At 44.0% G+C, this 17,139-nt stretch overlaps 1 protein-coding gene across 1 annotated transcript in view; it reads left to right on the top strand.

Moving 5' to 3' along the window:
- The window catches only part of cdh12a (cadherin 12, type 2a (N-cadherin 2)), a 29,180-nt gene extending 13,869 nt beyond the window's left edge, over nt 1-15,311 (top strand). The window contains exons 6-11 of the mRNA XM_053652299.1: nt 5,496-5,746; nt 6,872-7,008; nt 7,682-7,803; nt 8,720-8,834; nt 12,994-13,245; nt 14,815-15,311. Coding sequence (XP_053508274.1) covers nt 5,496-5,746; nt 6,872-7,008; nt 7,682-7,803; nt 8,720-8,834; nt 12,994-13,245; nt 14,815-15,311 — 1,374 coding nt within the window. The remainder of the gene's footprint in view (nt 1-5,495; nt 5,747-6,871; nt 7,009-7,681; nt 7,804-8,719; nt 8,835-12,993; nt 13,246-14,814) is intronic.
- Nucleotides 15,312-17,139: the final 1,828 nt, after the last annotated feature.

The raw sequence follows: 17,139 nt of genomic DNA, 5'->3' as shown, positions 1-17,139 counted from the left end.
CAAGCTTATTTAACGTTCCTGATTATATTGCGTAATTAAAAAACTCATTTTTTTGCTGACTTGTACAGCGCTAACGGCGCGTTGTGCTTCTTTACCCCAACATATTTTACACACGTCTGCTTTCGCCCCGAGGGTGAGCGCCTATTATTACAGCCTACCGTCCTCCCCAAACCCCGTGAATAATGCATTACCAGCCATAAAACTGTTATTTTCTACGCACTGCCCACTCCAATCAAAAATCAGATCCATCATCTCCTTACTGGAGGTTACAACTTTCCTCAGGACAAACCGACGCCCAGACGCACAAAAACGCAGACGCACAAGCTCTTGAAAACGACACAAACGTGTGGTTTCGGGAAAAAAGAAAAAGAAGTGGTCTGTCTTTTTTGGACTTCAGAAAAGCATGAATAAATAAATTGTTGCTCGGCGATCAGCTCTACTACCTCTTGATGTGATGTGACAAGTAGAAATCCCCCGCACATCATCTAACAGAGCCCACTCACGTCGCCGGGCACGTACGCGTGTAAGTGCTTCGGTAAAAGCTCGAGGACGAGGCTGGAGTGCACTCATTCTCCAGAGAGATGGATCGCTTCATCATTACCGCGGTTTAGCTCAGTGGGGTTCTGTGGCTCCGTGATGCCTGTTTGAGACTCTCAGGCTCTCACTCCAGATACAAAGATCTCACATATCTGCAGTGCGGAGGAGCTCGGGGTAGGTAAAGTAAGGAACGGAAAGCAAAAAAGAGCATACGCAATTACACAATTGCACAAAAATATCAGTATCTATTATCCATCCATCCATCTTCTATACCGCTTATCCTTTTCAGGGTCACGGGGAACCTGGAGTCTGTCCCAGGGAGCATGGGGCACAAGGCGGGGTACACCCTGGACAGGGGGCCAATCCATCGCAGGGCACAATCACATACACACTCACACATCCATTCATACACTACGGACACTTTGGACACGCCAATCAGCCTACCATGCATGTCTTTGGACTGGGGGAGGAAACCGGAGAACCCGGAGGAAACCCCCGCAGCACGGGGAGAACATGCAAACTCCACACACACAGGGCCACGGTGGGAATCGAACCCCCGACCCTGGAGGTGTGAGGCGAACGTGCTAACCCAGTACCTATTATAATAATTCTGATTATTATAATGTTGCAGAATGTGTTTCATCTCGTCCTCTGTTTCTCTTCCTACTGTACCTGCACTGTTCTGGTTGAATTTTATTTTTCCACTTGTATTCCCCAAGCTGCACTCAAACTCCAGAGCATCTGGAGAACAAAGTCACCCAGTCCTGACTCTGCAGAAGCATATCTGCTGACCCAAAAAAAAAAAACAAGCCAGGAAAATGAATATGAGAATGAGAAATCCTCACCGTGGGGCTGAGAACTGAGAACAGGGTCAATGACAGAACCACGGTCCTTTTTTTTCCCCTGTGTTTTTTTTTTTTTTTTGCATGGGCACCTTGGGGAAATGCTGAAGCAGTGCATTCTGGGGTGTCTCCTTGCTTTAGGGAATCAGGTTGCAGCTATAAGAGGAGGTTGGAGAGAAAATTGTTAGATATCCTGTGCGTGCACAGCGGTTACCATAACATACAGCTCTCTTTCACACTTTATTATTTAGATCTGATCAACCGAGCTCACAGATCTGATCCACCTCCACAAATCCTTCAGAATCGAGGATTGATTTACAGTCCGTCGTTTATCTTACTAACGTATTATGAAAGCTTAACGTATTTCGGCTGTAAAGCGTTCCTGCTGACATTAAATCAAATGAGCTCCCTGCTTTGATTTAATGAATAACGTGTCAGTCTAATGCTTTTCCGCGAGCGAGTATGTAACACTGGCTGTCGAAAAACACGAGAGGGAGATAAATCCGATCAGCGGTGGGGTTTTTTCCCCCTCTCTGACACCTGAGTTTATTAGGATTTGCACCTTTTTTTAATTTTCTGCCTCATTAGCGCTCCATCATATCCAAACCCAATCGCTTAACATGCTTGCTTTATATAAAAAAAAGAATAAAACAGACACAAACCTGAACGAGCTTTTGTGAGTAATATAGCCGAATTATGGATTCATGGCTAAACGGTAATTAATGCAAAGACTGAATTAAAGCCTGGCAACGTGTCAGCGGCATTGAATTGCAAATCAAGTCCGTAGACGTACATCTGATTTCCAGCGAAAACAGGACGCGTGTTCGCTGAAAGCAGCTTGACGGAAATCTGGATGGAGATTTAGATCGCTAACGAACGAGCCGGAGACGGCGACGGGGAGGAAAAAAGGGAACGTACGAGGAAGAACTCGAAAGGGAACTTGTTGTGTTCTGGATGGTACGATTATAATTCGTTAGAGTATAGAGGTGTAGAAGAAGAGACGATAAACAGTACCCAGGAGCGTATTCTGTCCAAACTTTACTGCAGTATTCACACTGGGAAAGTTACTCATATTCAGAGCCGGGTTATGCACGTGGTTAACACGTTCGCCTCACGCCTCCAGGGTCGGGGGTTCGAGTCCCACCGTGGCCCTGTGTGTGCGGAGTTCGCGTGTTCTCCCCGTGCTGCGGTGTTTCCTCTGGGTACTCCGGTTTCCTCCCCCAGTGTATGAATGGGTGTGTGAGTGTGTATGTGATTGTGCCCTGCGATGGACTGGCACCCGGTCCAGGGTGTACCCCGCCTTGTGCCCGATGCTCCCTGGGATAGGCTCCAGGTTTCCCTGGATAAAGGATAAAGCGGTATAGAAGATGGATGGATGGATGGATATATTGTGCTTTGAACGTGCACATGGTTTGAAGGATAAGCTGACTGAGCACTTACACTTACTTCCCACTTTAAGTCATAATACGCATCTAAATGCATAAATATGCATCTAATTAGCTGGGTCGTATTTGCGTCTTTGATATTAGCCTCGAAAGTTATTCCTTCGTATTTCTGAGTGTATTTCCAGTCGAGAACGTACGTTTTTAGCGTGACGCATTGTGGTCGCTAACATGTAAGACAGTGGCGCAGGAAAAATGGCAAGGTCAAAGTCCAAGGTTCGAAACTCCGCCCCTCATAGATAGGCTATAAGTCTTTCTTAACTTCTGAACGGCGAGATTATTCTGTGTGATTAATTCATCGGTGGAAGACTTCTGAAATATATGTTTGTTTCATCTGCTCGAAGTGGAAAAAAAGGCTTCGTTTCATCCCATAATGCCTTCATATGCATTTTAATGACACTCGGGCGCGTCGGCACTTGGCGGAAAAGTGCATGGGATTTAGAAGAAAGTGTGTGTGGGTGTTTTTCACGAGCCGTATAATCACATGTGAGTCACGCATCGCTGTTCTCTTGTAGTACCACGACAGATACTTGAGCGGTCAGTGGCGAAGGCTGACGTGACACAACCTGAGACGTGCGCATCACGTGTTTTTTTTTTTTTTTTTCTGTCCAGAACCAGAAGAGGGTGTCTCAAACAAGAATACCATTTGTATCTGGGATATGTGAAAGAAATCGGTCGAGATGTGTTCGTTTCCTAAACTCTGTCTTGTACGTGTTTTATTAAAAATATAATCTAGCGATTAATTCTAGCACGCTACTTCAAACTTTAAGACACGTCTTTAAAAAGATGTGTTTACTTATTCCTCTCTGAAGGTGAATATTCCTCATGTTAAATATTTTCTTGGATATTCATTCCATCATAGACAAAAAAAAAAAATCCGTAAACCGTCGCCGTTATACGACATCCCTCACGCAGCTGTCCACGTGTGATTGATTTAATATGCCTTCAGAAGCACTTCAGCTGCAGCACAGATCGGATTTTAATGCAGTGTCTTTATAGGACTTGAAAAGGACGCACATCCCGCGAGTTAGCTCTTACACAACACACCATGAATAAACAATCGACCCCCAATCAGAGCCAATTGAAGCGCGTTTTATATTTAATAAAGCCCGAGGAACTCACGGTTGGCTGTGGTCCTCTGTGGAACCTTCTCGCAAGCTTCTGGTCACTGTTCATCCTGAGGATCAGTCACAGCTTGGATGACGTGATGATGGGAAGCTGGCGGTGAAGATTTCCACAGACCTGCCGAGAAAGCCTTCGACTGTTCGGATTACGTTATAATAAATATATATATATATATAAAAAGAAGTCAAATATAGTTTTGCAGAGAACGTTAGGAACGCTCTGGAGACGTGAGGTGAGACGTGAGGTCAGACGTGAGGTCAGACATGAGGTCTGTGAATTTGGCCGCCAAAATAAGAAGAAATGAAATGAGAATTAAACTCATCAGCGACGGTGTGGTGTGATGAAGACTTCCTGTTACCTTCCTGTACATCCTGAAGTGTTTTATTCCTCTTACACCTCAGGAATGTTATCTGTTAAAGATCGACACGTCACACGTTTATCTGTTTATAGTTAACATTTAAATGTTCTTGAAACAAGCGTAAACCCCTCTGTCATGAAAATGTCCCAAAACCGAGAGCTACAGCTGTACCTCTGACAGTTACAACGCGCTGACACTGGAGACTCCTTCCGTAAATGTTAAGTAAACATCTCCCTACTTTACACACTGTTTTAAAAAAAAGAAATAACGCGTTTATGTGACGCGTCTGCCGTCCGAACCCCTGCGAACGGGCTGTTGCTATAGAAACGATAACGCGTTAGAGCGAGCGCGTTAATGTTAACCTGTGAACTGTGAGAAAATGAGCGCACCCTTTCCGACCAATCGGAATGCAGAATTCGTCAGCGCTGTGGTGTAATAAACACCAGGCATGGTGTGGGTTTAAACAGTAGCGCTCACAGCTCAGCGTGACCGACACGCAGCCTGTAAGTGGAAGGTAGGAAGCGTGGAGAATCGGATGCAGCTTCTGACAACATGACTGGAATTTGAAACGCGGCTCGGTTCGTTCATGTCATGATGCAACAGTGCGAGCTTGAGGAACAGAACGCTCCTGCCGAGATAAGAGAGGAAGTGGAGACCGGAAAGCGGAGGAAGAGATGCCCTGATGCCACGCGGCACAGAGACGAGAGAAAACGCTACGCTTTTATGTGGATTCGACAGGATCTGAAACGTACAACACCCAGACCCAGAGAGATGTGAAGCACTGACACTGTGTTCAGTCTCGATGATATCTCACCACCGTTTCCTGTCAGACACGACGCCATGAAACCTTAGGAACGCTTATGGAAACTTCAGACAGGTTTAGGTCAGGATTAGGGGCGGGGTTTATGCATGGAGCGTCAATCGCGACGTCATTCGGCGTAACTTCATCGTATAAAGAGCTTCAGCGTGCTTTAGTTGATAAGCTGCTTGTTTTACATTTACATTTATTCAGATTAGCGTCGGTCGCTAATCGATCGCAGATTGCGTGAATGGATGTTCCTCTTTCCTTACGCTTTATTTACTTGAGGCGTTTTTTTTTTTTACCCTTTCTTAAATACTTGTGACACCTTTTATACAGTTGACTGTAACACAGTGTTTTTTTTTACTTTCCGCCGTGTTCCTCTGATCCAGCCGCTGGATTATGAAAGCAGGAAGGCGTACAGTTTTAAAGTATCGGCGTCGGACCCGCACATGGACGCTGGTTTCCTGCAGGGCGGATCACACAGCGACTTGGCCGTGGTGAAGCTCGGCGTGATGGACGTGGAGGAAGCGCCGATCTTCAGCAGCTCGGAGTACAGCATGGAGACACGAGAGGGAGCTGCAGGGAACACCATCGGAGTGGTGAATGCTCACGACCCCGACACAGGGCACAGTCCCATCAGGTCTTTATACACTCACACACACACACACACACTTTTACAATTTTGAAGCAGCTCTTCACACCCATAGTGCAACACTTCTCAAGCGTTCCGGCGGATCCGACACGCCACGGCAGTTTGTTTTTAGGGTGTTTTTTTTTTCCTCACTTGAACGTGAGACGTTGTTGATCTTCAGAGCATGACACCGTTATTGACAGTATTTGTTTCTGGATGAATATTTCATAAAGAGGACACAAAGGACACCGCAGTGATTCAGTACACACTGGCTGCCTGCGCTCTGTTTTTAATATTTCACTATTGCACATGAGCCCGTGTTCGTGTGAGACAACGGAATACAATAACACTGCATAACACACAATAACACACCAGCGGTTAGTGCACGACACAGCGGCGTAATGGAATCCCGTGTGCAGTCCTTAATAGTCTCTCCGTCCCTCCTTAATAGTCTCTCCCTCCAACAATATCTTGTATTCTTACATATTCAAGGGCTATGGTGTAGGGTCGCTAAATGGAAGCCCTTTCTCATGAATATCATGAATAAATTTACCAAAACATACGCATAATCAACTCAAACCATGTGGCGAAATGTGTAAAGATGGAAATTTATGCTAACGATTGTAAAAGATGTGTTTTAGCACACGGTGAAGCATGGTGGTGGCGGCATCATGCTACGGAGCTGCTTGTCTTTAGCTGGGATTGAGGCTCTAGTCATGATAGAGGATAGAGGATCATGGGTAGCTCGAAATATCAATGTATTTTGACACAAAAGCTCCAGGCCTCTGTTAGACTGAAGATTTTAAAGAAAAATGCGAAATTCCAGCAAAGGAAAAAAAGATCTGACGTGATTTCTCTTTTCTGTCTGCAGTTTTAACAGGGGTGTGTAGACTTTTGTATATATTCTGTATGATATTCTTTCCTTATATACATTGGATATACCATATATAGTATACGTCACGACTGAAATGAAATGAAAGTATACCGCCAGGGAATTCTATTCGTGGGATTGTCTATACAAGTAATAATCGTACATTTCCTTATCCAAACGTTACGCATATCTTTAACTGTCTTGTTTAATTTCACAGCTGAAGATGAGAATATCGTCTTTGTTCGCGTCTTTCTTCTCTGTAGGTACTCCATGGAGTGGAGCACGGACTCGGAGAATTACTTCGACATCGATCCTGTCGAAGGCACGATTTCATCCCGAGAAGCTCTGGACAGAGAAACGACACCAAAACACAACATCACTGTCGTTGCGACTAAAGTCAGTAAGTACGCAAGACACAAGCGTCGTGTAAAACTCGAGCAGGTCGATCGTTAAGCGGCGTAGTTTCTACGTTGTTCTCATTCAGTCCCACCTCGTTCACCTCGATCGCTTCGATCGCTGTCGGCTCATCGACACGCTCTTCCTCCTCGTGAGCTTCATCTGAGCGCGTCAGAGAAGGAAACACACCGACATGTGCAGTGAAGAGAGAACAAAAGACATTACTGATGTGGGGAAATTCTTACAAAGGTCTCATCACACCATCTAGTGGACGGTAACAGGAAATGCAGGGACGATTTAATAAGATTCTATAAATCATACGTTTTAGTAAAAATAAAAAAAAAATGAGTAAAATAATTAATTGCAAAACGAAATGCTTATTAATGATCCAAATTGATACAAAGAAAAAAACTACAGTGTTAAAGGCAAAAAGATGCGTTAATAACATAACTGTTTGTATAATTTAGGTAATTAAATGTTATTTTTTATTTAGCTATTAATGTATTAATAATTCCTATCAATTATTATAGAATAATTATAGAATAATTAAAGAATTAAAGAGCACATTAGAACGTATTTAAAGTATTAAAAGTAAAAGGCCTCTGAATCATTGTGAAGTATTGTGTATCTGCCAGCGTTGTGTCTCAGAGTGGACGTGTCCTGCTTTGATGTTTCAGACAATCCGCTCCTGTTCAGTCGAGTCAGTGCCATAATCACGGTGCTGGATGTCAACGAGTTCCCTCCAGAACTTTCTTCTCCTTATGAGGCGTTTGTTTGTGAGGATGCAAAAGTAGGCCAGGTAAGTGTGTGTGTGTGTGTGTGTGTGTGTGTGTATGTGTCTGTCACAGTCACTCAGTCACTCAGTTACAGTGTGAAGAGCGTATTGTGTAGGCTTGTAATTTTGAGAGCGACATTATGTACATACGTGTTTTTTGTGCTTCTGAGTACTTCTGTGTGTGTGTGTGTGTGTGCGCATACACTGCTGTTGTTCAGAAATGCTTTGGGTAAAAGCATGACATTGATATACTCTTTTCTTTCCAAACGAGTGTCACTCTCTCAGCAGCGAAACCCTTCAGTCTTCGAGTTTCTCAGTCGAGGCAAAATGACATCAATCCCTTGCTTCTTGTCAGATTTTAAAAAAGTGCTGTCTGTTTCCATCGCTGAGGTTGTAATGTTCTGTAACCGCTGTATGTTTCTTTTCAAAATACATCTGAAGCTACTTAAAAGGTGGAGTGGATGAATTACATAGTTGACGGCTGTGGCGTAATGAAGACTTCTCCCAGGAATTAACTGTTAATTAAAAGCTACTGAAAATGAACAGGTTTTTGACTGTAGCGTGTAAGCGATAGTCCTGAAAGCGTCCACGGTCAGGAGTTTAGCACGTCGTCTACTCACGGCTCATACGACTCGCTCTGACGGGTAATTAGAAGCAGCCAAGCTTTCTATTTCATTTATTTATTTATTTATTTATTTGCTAAATTTCTTCACCCTGTTAACTCCAGAGAAACAAATCCTTGCCTGAGTGTCTTGCACACAAGAAAACAAATGTCTCACAACAACGAAAATAGGATTTAGCACACAATATGAAATGAGTCGTTGTACAAAGACCGATTAAACACTCGCTCGGAAAATCCATTCTGGATCGTGATTGGTCCGAAGACCAACCTTCTGCTCATTCGCAGGGATTAAAACATCTTTACCTCATGTGTGTCCAGGTGATCCAGATCCTCAGCGCTACGGACAGGGACATGCCTAATTTAGGACACAGATTCTTCTTTAAATCCCCTAGAGATATCCGGAACAAGAACTTCACCATCCGAGATTATGGAAGTAAGTATTACTTGTAGTAGTGACTCATTCCTGAATGGTGGAGTTGTCTAAGGGAAGGTTGTGATTTCAAATCAAGATAATGGCTTGGCTGTAGATGGTCCATAAGGGAATCATTGTCTTGCTTTCTGGTTGGAAAGGTTGGACTTGGAAGGACAGACGAGACTTTATTTTGATTTGTCTGATGTTAGCCAGTCACGTATAAAGATCATCCCAGTCAGCGCCCTAGACTCTGCTGGATTGGTAGCTTTCAGACAAAAATGGAAGATCAAGATGATTTTGACTAGACGAGCAACGAAATGAAATACAATTGAAAGACGAGTGGAATTTGCAGCTCCAGTTCACTCCATCAATCGCTTAATTGCATACCCCACTAGTGGGAAAAACAAATAGGGGCAACGCTAGTATCCTAAAGGTTTCTTCATTATGTCCCTCTAGGGGAACTGTCAAAGTTCCTATAGTTTTCTTCAAAATCCTACAATCGTGTGTCCATATTAGAGATGGGTCCAAGCTGGAAATCTTAAGAACTATCTAAAGAACTTGCACAGACACCTCCATCATCAGGAGGATCACCAAACATAGGAAAGTGAAGAATTATTAAAAGAACTTTTTTCTAAGCGTGCACCTGTAGAGACATTTCCATTAGGATTATCTCGAAGCATGGGCAAGGCTATTTCTATCAATTTGGTATACATCGCAGATTCTTAACTTGAGTCCTCAAGACTCGTATTTTCCCTATGGCTAATACTCCTGATCCAACAGATCAGCTTTATTAATTATTAAGCCTGTTATGAGTTAGGCCAGGTGTGCAAAGAGTCAGGAGAACTTCAAACTGTGCAGGACATGAAGTCCTGAATGCTGGGGACAAGAGTTTTACTATAAAATCTAAAGAGATGGTCTGGAAGGCTTTACACTTAATGAACTTCTCTGAATTAGCCCTGTACTGAGGATACTGGATGCCTCCAGCAGGACTATGCATCTCCAGCTTATCCATCTCTGTCAGCTGTATCACCTAGCGATTAATAAGAAGTAGAAGAAGCAGAAGAAGAAGAAACCAAGTCTGTGGTTTTCTGCTAGTGAAGATCAGCAGCTGATTCAAATAGACAGGACGACTCAGTTCCATGTGAGCAAGTGGCTGTAAGGTTCTCTCCTAAACCTCTTGCCCTGTCAAGTGCAATCTGCTGCTCACCCGGGCACAAAAAACCCTCAATGACAGGGTCAAGGGACCTCACGGTTAAGAGCAGGCATGTCTGCACACATTTAGACAGAGTTGAGAACACCACCTCTGCTGGCCAGACCTTCAACCAGAGACACTATACAATCTCCAAGAGCTTTTAGTCTTCTCCGGTTGGGATAAAAGTTTGCCAGGGTGATCAGAAACATTATGAAGTGCCAAAAAGCTTCCCCACTGTTTTTGCTTGAATATATTGGGAAACGAGGAGATAAATTCCAAATATACCATTGGACAACCTTGAATTACAAAATTACTGCCTGATTTAAGAATGTGCAGCTACTCTGGAGAAATTTTAATTGGATGATTTATTCAGATTCTTTAATCTATGGTAATACTGGCCTGAAAATGCCTAATAATTACAACGATATATCTTTAGACGGCCTGGAAAGGTGAGTCTTGCTGTAACTAACGATCCCAAAATTCATGTTTAATTCACCGAGCTATCTATAGATCTGGGGCAGTGGTGGCTTGCCACCTGATGGGCCCTTGAGCAAGGCCTTTAACCCTCTCTGCTCCAGAGGCGCTGTATCATGGCAGATCCTGCACTCTGACCCCAACTTCCTGACATGCTGGGGTATACGAAGAAAAGAATTTCACTGTGCTGTGATGTATATGTGATTAATAAAGACTCATTATCATTATTATAAGCATGGAAGAAACAATCACTGGTGCTTTCTTCAGAGAAAGAGAAAAGAAGTCAGAGCCTCAGCATGGGCACTACACACTTATCAACTTGCCGTTAGTCTCATTAAACGTTTTCTAAGAGTGTCTTCATTTTATGCAGATTTATGCAGATTTGCCCGAGTGCTTAAGAACATCTGACAATAAGCCGTATTTTTTCTGCCAGAACTACCAACTCGACTCCTCCATGTCTGATTCTGGTCCAATCAGTAGTTGATCCAGAGAGGAAATTTCTTCACATGACTAGAGAGACTAAACCCTTCGTTCAACAAAAACTTCAGGAATGTAGGTTGCCATTTTATCTCATTTTATCTTCTCTGAATGCTGGTCCTCCCAGCAGGTCATAAAGCTGGTAAAGCTCATAATCATTTGAACTCCATCCACTGTCACTGGATCCTCTTTGATGCTACATTTTATGAGTCCAACATGTGGCGTGCCTAGTTGTAATTCTTCATTGCATCACTCACAATCAATAAAAGTCTTTTTTACTAGGGAGCTTTAGTGCTGAAACTCTGATCAGACTCTGAAACAATAATCTTACAGCTCATGGTGCATTTTCATCGGAGCCAATTTAACACGGCATGCAGAAAAAATAGACTTGAAGTGTGATGTGCTTTAGGCGAGGGATCATTGATTTATAAGGAATAAAATGGTGAACTACAAACATCCAACTTTTGAGAAAATCACAAAGTTGACAAATCTGTAGTCAGGGACCCAAGTCCTGAAAGATGGTCCAAATCCCAACAATGTCACATCACTGGCTGGTGGGTCCAAGACGCAAACAAGGGTCCAAATCCAAACAATGCCACATCTGTGGCCAAGGGTCCAAATCCCAACGGGGGTCCAAATCCCAATGGGGGATCTAAATCCCAACAATGCCACATCTGTGGCCAGTGGTCCAAATCCCAACAATGCCACATCTGTGGCCAGGGTTCCAAATCCCAATGGGTGTCCAAATCCCAATGGGGGGTCTAAATCCCAACAATGCTACATCTGTGGCCAGGGGTCCAAATCCCAATGGGAGGTCTAAATCCCAACAATGCCACATCTGTGGCCAGGGGTCCAAATCCCAACAATGCCACATCTGTGGCCAGGGTTCCAAATCCCAATGGGTGCCCAAATCCCAATGGGGAGTCTAAATCCCAACAATACCACATCTGTGACCAGGGGTACAAATCCTAACAGGAGTCCAAATCCCAATGGGGGGGGGGGGGGTCTAAATCCCAACAACGCCACATCTGTGGCCAGGGGTCCAAATCCCAATGTGGGGTCAAAATCCCAACAATGCCACATCTGTGACCAGGGGTCCAAATCCTAACGGGAGTCCAAATCCCAATGGGGGGGTCTAAATCCCAACAATGCCACATCTGTGGTCAGGAGTTCAAATACCAACAATGCCACATCTATGGCCAGGGGTGCAAGTCTCAATGGGGATCCAAATCCCAGTGACGCTACGTCTCCAAGAGAGCAAAATTGGCCCAAAATTGGTGGGAGGAATAGCATTACACTTTCCCCTGTCAATCAGATTGACAATAACCAATCAAATTCATGAACAGCATGTCTTGATGGAAGCACCCTGACCTCTTTGTTTGGTAGCTTTCATGCAACTAGAGAGAATGAACTGAGAGGTGGAAATTAGAAATGAACAAATTAGTAGAAAATGGGGGGAAATTTGCTTCATTTTTTTATGCATACAGTATTGTCCTGGTCAGGGTGGTGGTGGACCCAGAACATATCCTGGGAACACTTGGTGCAAGTCAGGATTATTCCCTGGATGGGACACGTATTCAGACACTCATTCACACCTAGGGTCAATTTAGTGCAGGCCATCCATCTACTGGCATGTTTTTCGGCGAAAACTGGAGAACCTGGAGGAACCCAACGTGGACATGGGAAGAATATGCAAAAACCCTAGCTCAGGATCAAACTGTAGGCTCAGGGTCAAAGGGACGGATAAAAGTTAACATCATAGGAACAATATAACTTCAGTTTGAACCTCTTCTGTGCTTTCCACGTACGGAAATGACATGACCACACACAGTAGGTATCAAAAAGGAGTCAAAATGTGCCTTTTGTTCAGTTTGGGTCAAAATGACCCAATTTAAATTTGTACCCAAAGTGGAACGATGTGAACCTCAACTGCATGTGTTGATTTAAATATTAAACACTGAAAAATAAATGCCACCGTTGATTGCTATGAAAGGACCGAAGAGACCATGCAGTGCATGCGTGTGTGTGTGTTTTCAGACAACACGGCAGGGCTTGTGAACAGGCGCGCGGGATTTAGGCGGATGGAGAAGAGTGTGTATGAGGTGCCGGTGGTGGTGGAGGACAGCGGGTTCCCCATCCAGAGCAGCACAGGGACGCTGAGCGTCCGAGTTTGTGCTTGCGATGTCTCCGGCTCCGTCCTAAACTGCAGCACCAAAGCTTTTCTTCTGCCTCTGGGTCTCAGCCCTGGAGCTCTGCTGGCCATCCTGCTGTGTGTGATCATTCTGCTGGGTAAGGCGCGTTCACCACACACACACGCAGGACTGCGTGACGGTCTGACAGATTCATAATGACATCCTGCAACACTGTCAAATCTCAGCGCCCTTGTCTTTACCCACCCTCAGTCACATGGGATCACAGTTATAATATGTTAGAAAGAAATATTTCTTGTCATTTATGTTATTATTTTTGATGATGGTGTTTATCAGTAAAGGAGGCACGGCCGACGTGTCTGCTAGTAACACTTAAGGTCAGGAGCAGTAAAGGAGGTGTGTCTTTTGTGTCTGTCAGTCCCAGTGAAAGGGGCATGGCCTATGTCTGTCAGTACTAATAAATGAGGTGTGGCCCCTGTGTCTTAGTCCCAATAAAGGAGGCGTGACCACTCCTCATAAAGGAGGCGTGGCTTCAGTGCCTCAAACCCAGTAAAGAAGGTTTAGAATAGACACACCCCTCATGTCCAAGCATGAGCATAGTGAGGACAGTTTCTTTTTTGCCACTAGGGGGCAGTGCAGTAAAATAAACCTGGAAACCTGGTCCTGGAACAGAACCAGGAAAGAAAAACACAAATGGCTTCTTAATTACAGTCTCAGGTTTATGTAGGCAATTTTTCACACTGCTTCCCTCCAGAATGAGTCCTTACATCTGATTCATGGCCTTTTTAAAGCCTCGCTCTTTCTCTTTTCTCTCTCTGTCTTTCTGTCAACCTCCTACCGTCTCTATTTCTCTCTGTTTTCGTCTTTGCCCCCCTTCTCTCTCTCTCTCTTATTCTGTTTCTTGCTCATGTATTTTTTTTCCTCAGACTTTTTTCTGTTTCTATATAACTGTCTTTCAGTATGACACCTGTCTCTCTTCCTCGCTCTCTTACTTGCACTTTCACACTGTCTCTCCTCTGTCTTGCTCACATTCTCTCGCTCTATCGCTTCCTGGACCTCGTTCTGTTATTCCTGTCTCTGTGGATTTCTTACTCTTTCTCTGTCCAGCCTTGTGTTTCCTTCTTGTTGTATTCCAGTTTACCTAATCCTACTTTTTCTTTCTTTCTTTCTTCCTTCCTTTTCCTTCTCTTTCTTACACCCCTCTCTCTGCCTCTTTCTTTCTTTCTTTCTTTCTTTCTTTATTTTTTGTTCCCTCTCTTTCTCTATCTCTGAGTCCTTCCCTCTAAATCTCTCTCAATGTCCCCATCCTTCTCTCTCTTTTTTCCTTCCTTTTCTTTCTCTCTCTGAATCTCTTAATCCCCCTTTCCCTCATTCAATCACTCTGTCTACCTTCCCGCAATGCTCTCCCCTTTTCTCTCTTTCTCTCTCACCCTTTAAATCTCTCTCTCTCTCTCTCTCAATCTATCTCAATCTCCCTCTATTACCACACCTGTTCTGTCTATCTCTCTTGTCCTTTCTCTCTTTGTCTGTCCTTCTCTCTCTCCATCTTTGTGTTCTGTCCTTTGTGCTCTCTGTAAGACTTAGAAATGGAAATGAAAGCTGAGTCTGTCTGTCACTCAGGGAAGCAGTGAGGAAACAGGAAGGCACACACACACACACACACACACACACACACACAGAAACTCACGCTCCGTGTTATGTGTTACAGTGATCGTGGTGCTGTCCGTGTCTCTGAAGCGCCACAGGAAGAAAGACGCTCTGATGTCATCCAAAGAGGACGCGAGGGACAACGTGATCCGCTACGACGACGAGGGCGGCGGCGAGGAAGACACGCAAGCCTTCGACATCGGAACTCTACGCCACCCAGAGGCCATAGAGGACACGTCTGTCCACCGTTACGACCTGAGGGATGATGAGGAAGGCGAGGACGTTCACGTGTACCTCCAGCAGCGGTTACAGGAGAACCACAGAGATGCACCGGAACCGCCATACGACTCTCTGGCTACGTTCGCCTACGAGGGCGAGGGCTCGATGGCCGAGTCGCTCAGCTCCATCGAATCACAATATCACGATGATTTGACGTCAATCGGAGACCTGGGGCCACGTTTTAACACGCTGACTCTGATCCTTGCTGGAAGAAAAGACGGCGAGGCCGGAGCGCGTCTCCCACATGCTGACGGATCAGAACCGAGACGAGACGACTGATGCGATTTTATTTTCGGAAAAGATCTGTGTGAAAGTGAAACGCCTGTAAAGGTATTATTCCAGGCGTAAACCTCAGACCGAGACAGTAGGAGAGGCGTGCGCGTCCTTCTTTTCTTCCGCGCGCCTCTCTTCAACCCATTTTTAACTCATTTCAATTGAAAGTTGCAAATCCTTCCAACTGCGTTTTCAGTTCGGCTCCGTGTTTGCACTTGTCAGAAACTGAGTTTTCAAAAAAAAAAAAAAGAAATCCTTTTGGGGGATTTTGAAGCACCCCCTTTGATATGAAAAAAAAAAAAAAGTGCCTCGAAACTTATTTTCTTTTTCTCGCTCAGTTCACACACTCATTCTTTGAAGCTAAGCAACTTCGAACTCTGTGGTTTCAAGTGAGTTTCTCACTTGTTATGGAAAAAAAAAAATGGACTAATAATAAAGAAATAAAGATCAAAGGCCTCCATTTTGCTCCTTAAATCAGTGTTCAGAATTCACTTTTTAGTGATTCACTGCACTATAAACACTTAGCAGTGTGCTAGCATACGCCTGTCTAAATGTTCCATTACACAACTAGGCAAAGAGAAGTAGTACTCTATGCTATAATGCAAACCTGCAAGTACACAAGTGTATAAACCTGCCAATATGCAAATATGTAAGTATATACTTGTCCTAGTGTACACAAGAAGTACACAAAATATGCTGGCACGCAAGACAGAATATGTTTATATGCTAGTGTTAGAATGCAAATTCAGCATGCAAATATGCTGATGAGATTCTTACGCGAGTACACAAGTGAAAGCAAGCTAATACACTACTGTAGCATGTGATTGTTCAGTCCTGTAGTACGCTAATAAGCAAGTGTCCAACTGTGCAAGCATGCTAGTATGCATCTACATAAGTATGCTAAGTTAGTCAACAATTGAACTAGTGTATAAAATACAGCGGGGGAAATAAGTATTGGAAGTAAATATATTTCCAACGCAGTTGTTCATATGAAATTTGTACATAATACTTATTTCCTCCACAGTATACAGTAAGAGTGTGTGAGACTGCAAGGTTGCTGCTATGCTAATATGTTAAAATGCTAGCATGCAAGTGATCAAGCGTGCTAGTGAGCTAGCATTAACTACTCGTTGCTCTGTGACAAGACGTGAACTTCTCGCGGTTAGCCGAGTTACAATTTCTAAATGCTATTAAATGTTGCTCCTCGTGTACAGGTAAGTTTGTCGGGAATAGTGTGCATCGCGTACCAAAGGAGAAGGTGTTGATTCATTTCCAGCTCGGAGAACAGCGCAGGTTTAAATTAACGCTCTTGTTCTAATGCGTTATCGTCTCTGTAGTTCATGCACAGTGACTCGAGGACGCTCCAGTGATGATAAACGGATTTAAAAGCATGTGGTGACGATTTCTGTCCTCCGAGGCGTCTCCGGTGTCAGCACTTTGTTACACTCAGAGGTAAAGCTGTAAGTTTAAACTCAAATTTGGAAACACGAGCAGTCATTTTTGCCAATTTTGTCTCTGGTTTGTTGAAGCACAGTTATTAGTCTGGATTGTTTCGAGGTTTGGGCTTCGTCGGATCCATCGTGAATATCCAGTCACGTTTGGAACTGCAGGCCAATTTGGACTGCGTAGCTATGGACGTGCGGAGATGCCTGGAGATGCAGTACAGATTGGGGTTTTGGCTTTATTGGAGATTTTGTCTTTCCAGATTGATGATGTGGCTCGAAAAGCCTCTCAGAATGAGCACACAAATGAATACGGTTCAATAACGGATCTGCTCATTCGTTCTGCCGGATTTATGATTACAATTTCAAACAGTAGAACAACAAACCCTATT

Source organism: Ictalurus furcatus, chromosome 20 (genome assembly GCF_023375685.1).
Source record: "Ictalurus furcatus strain D&B chromosome 20, Billie_1.0, whole genome shotgun sequence".
Lineage (NCBI taxonomy): Eukaryota > Metazoa > Chordata > Actinopteri > Siluriformes > Ictaluridae > Ictalurus > Ictalurus furcatus.
Note: the sequence above shows the minus strand (reverse complement) of the source record. Positions and strands in the feature narration are given on the sequence as shown.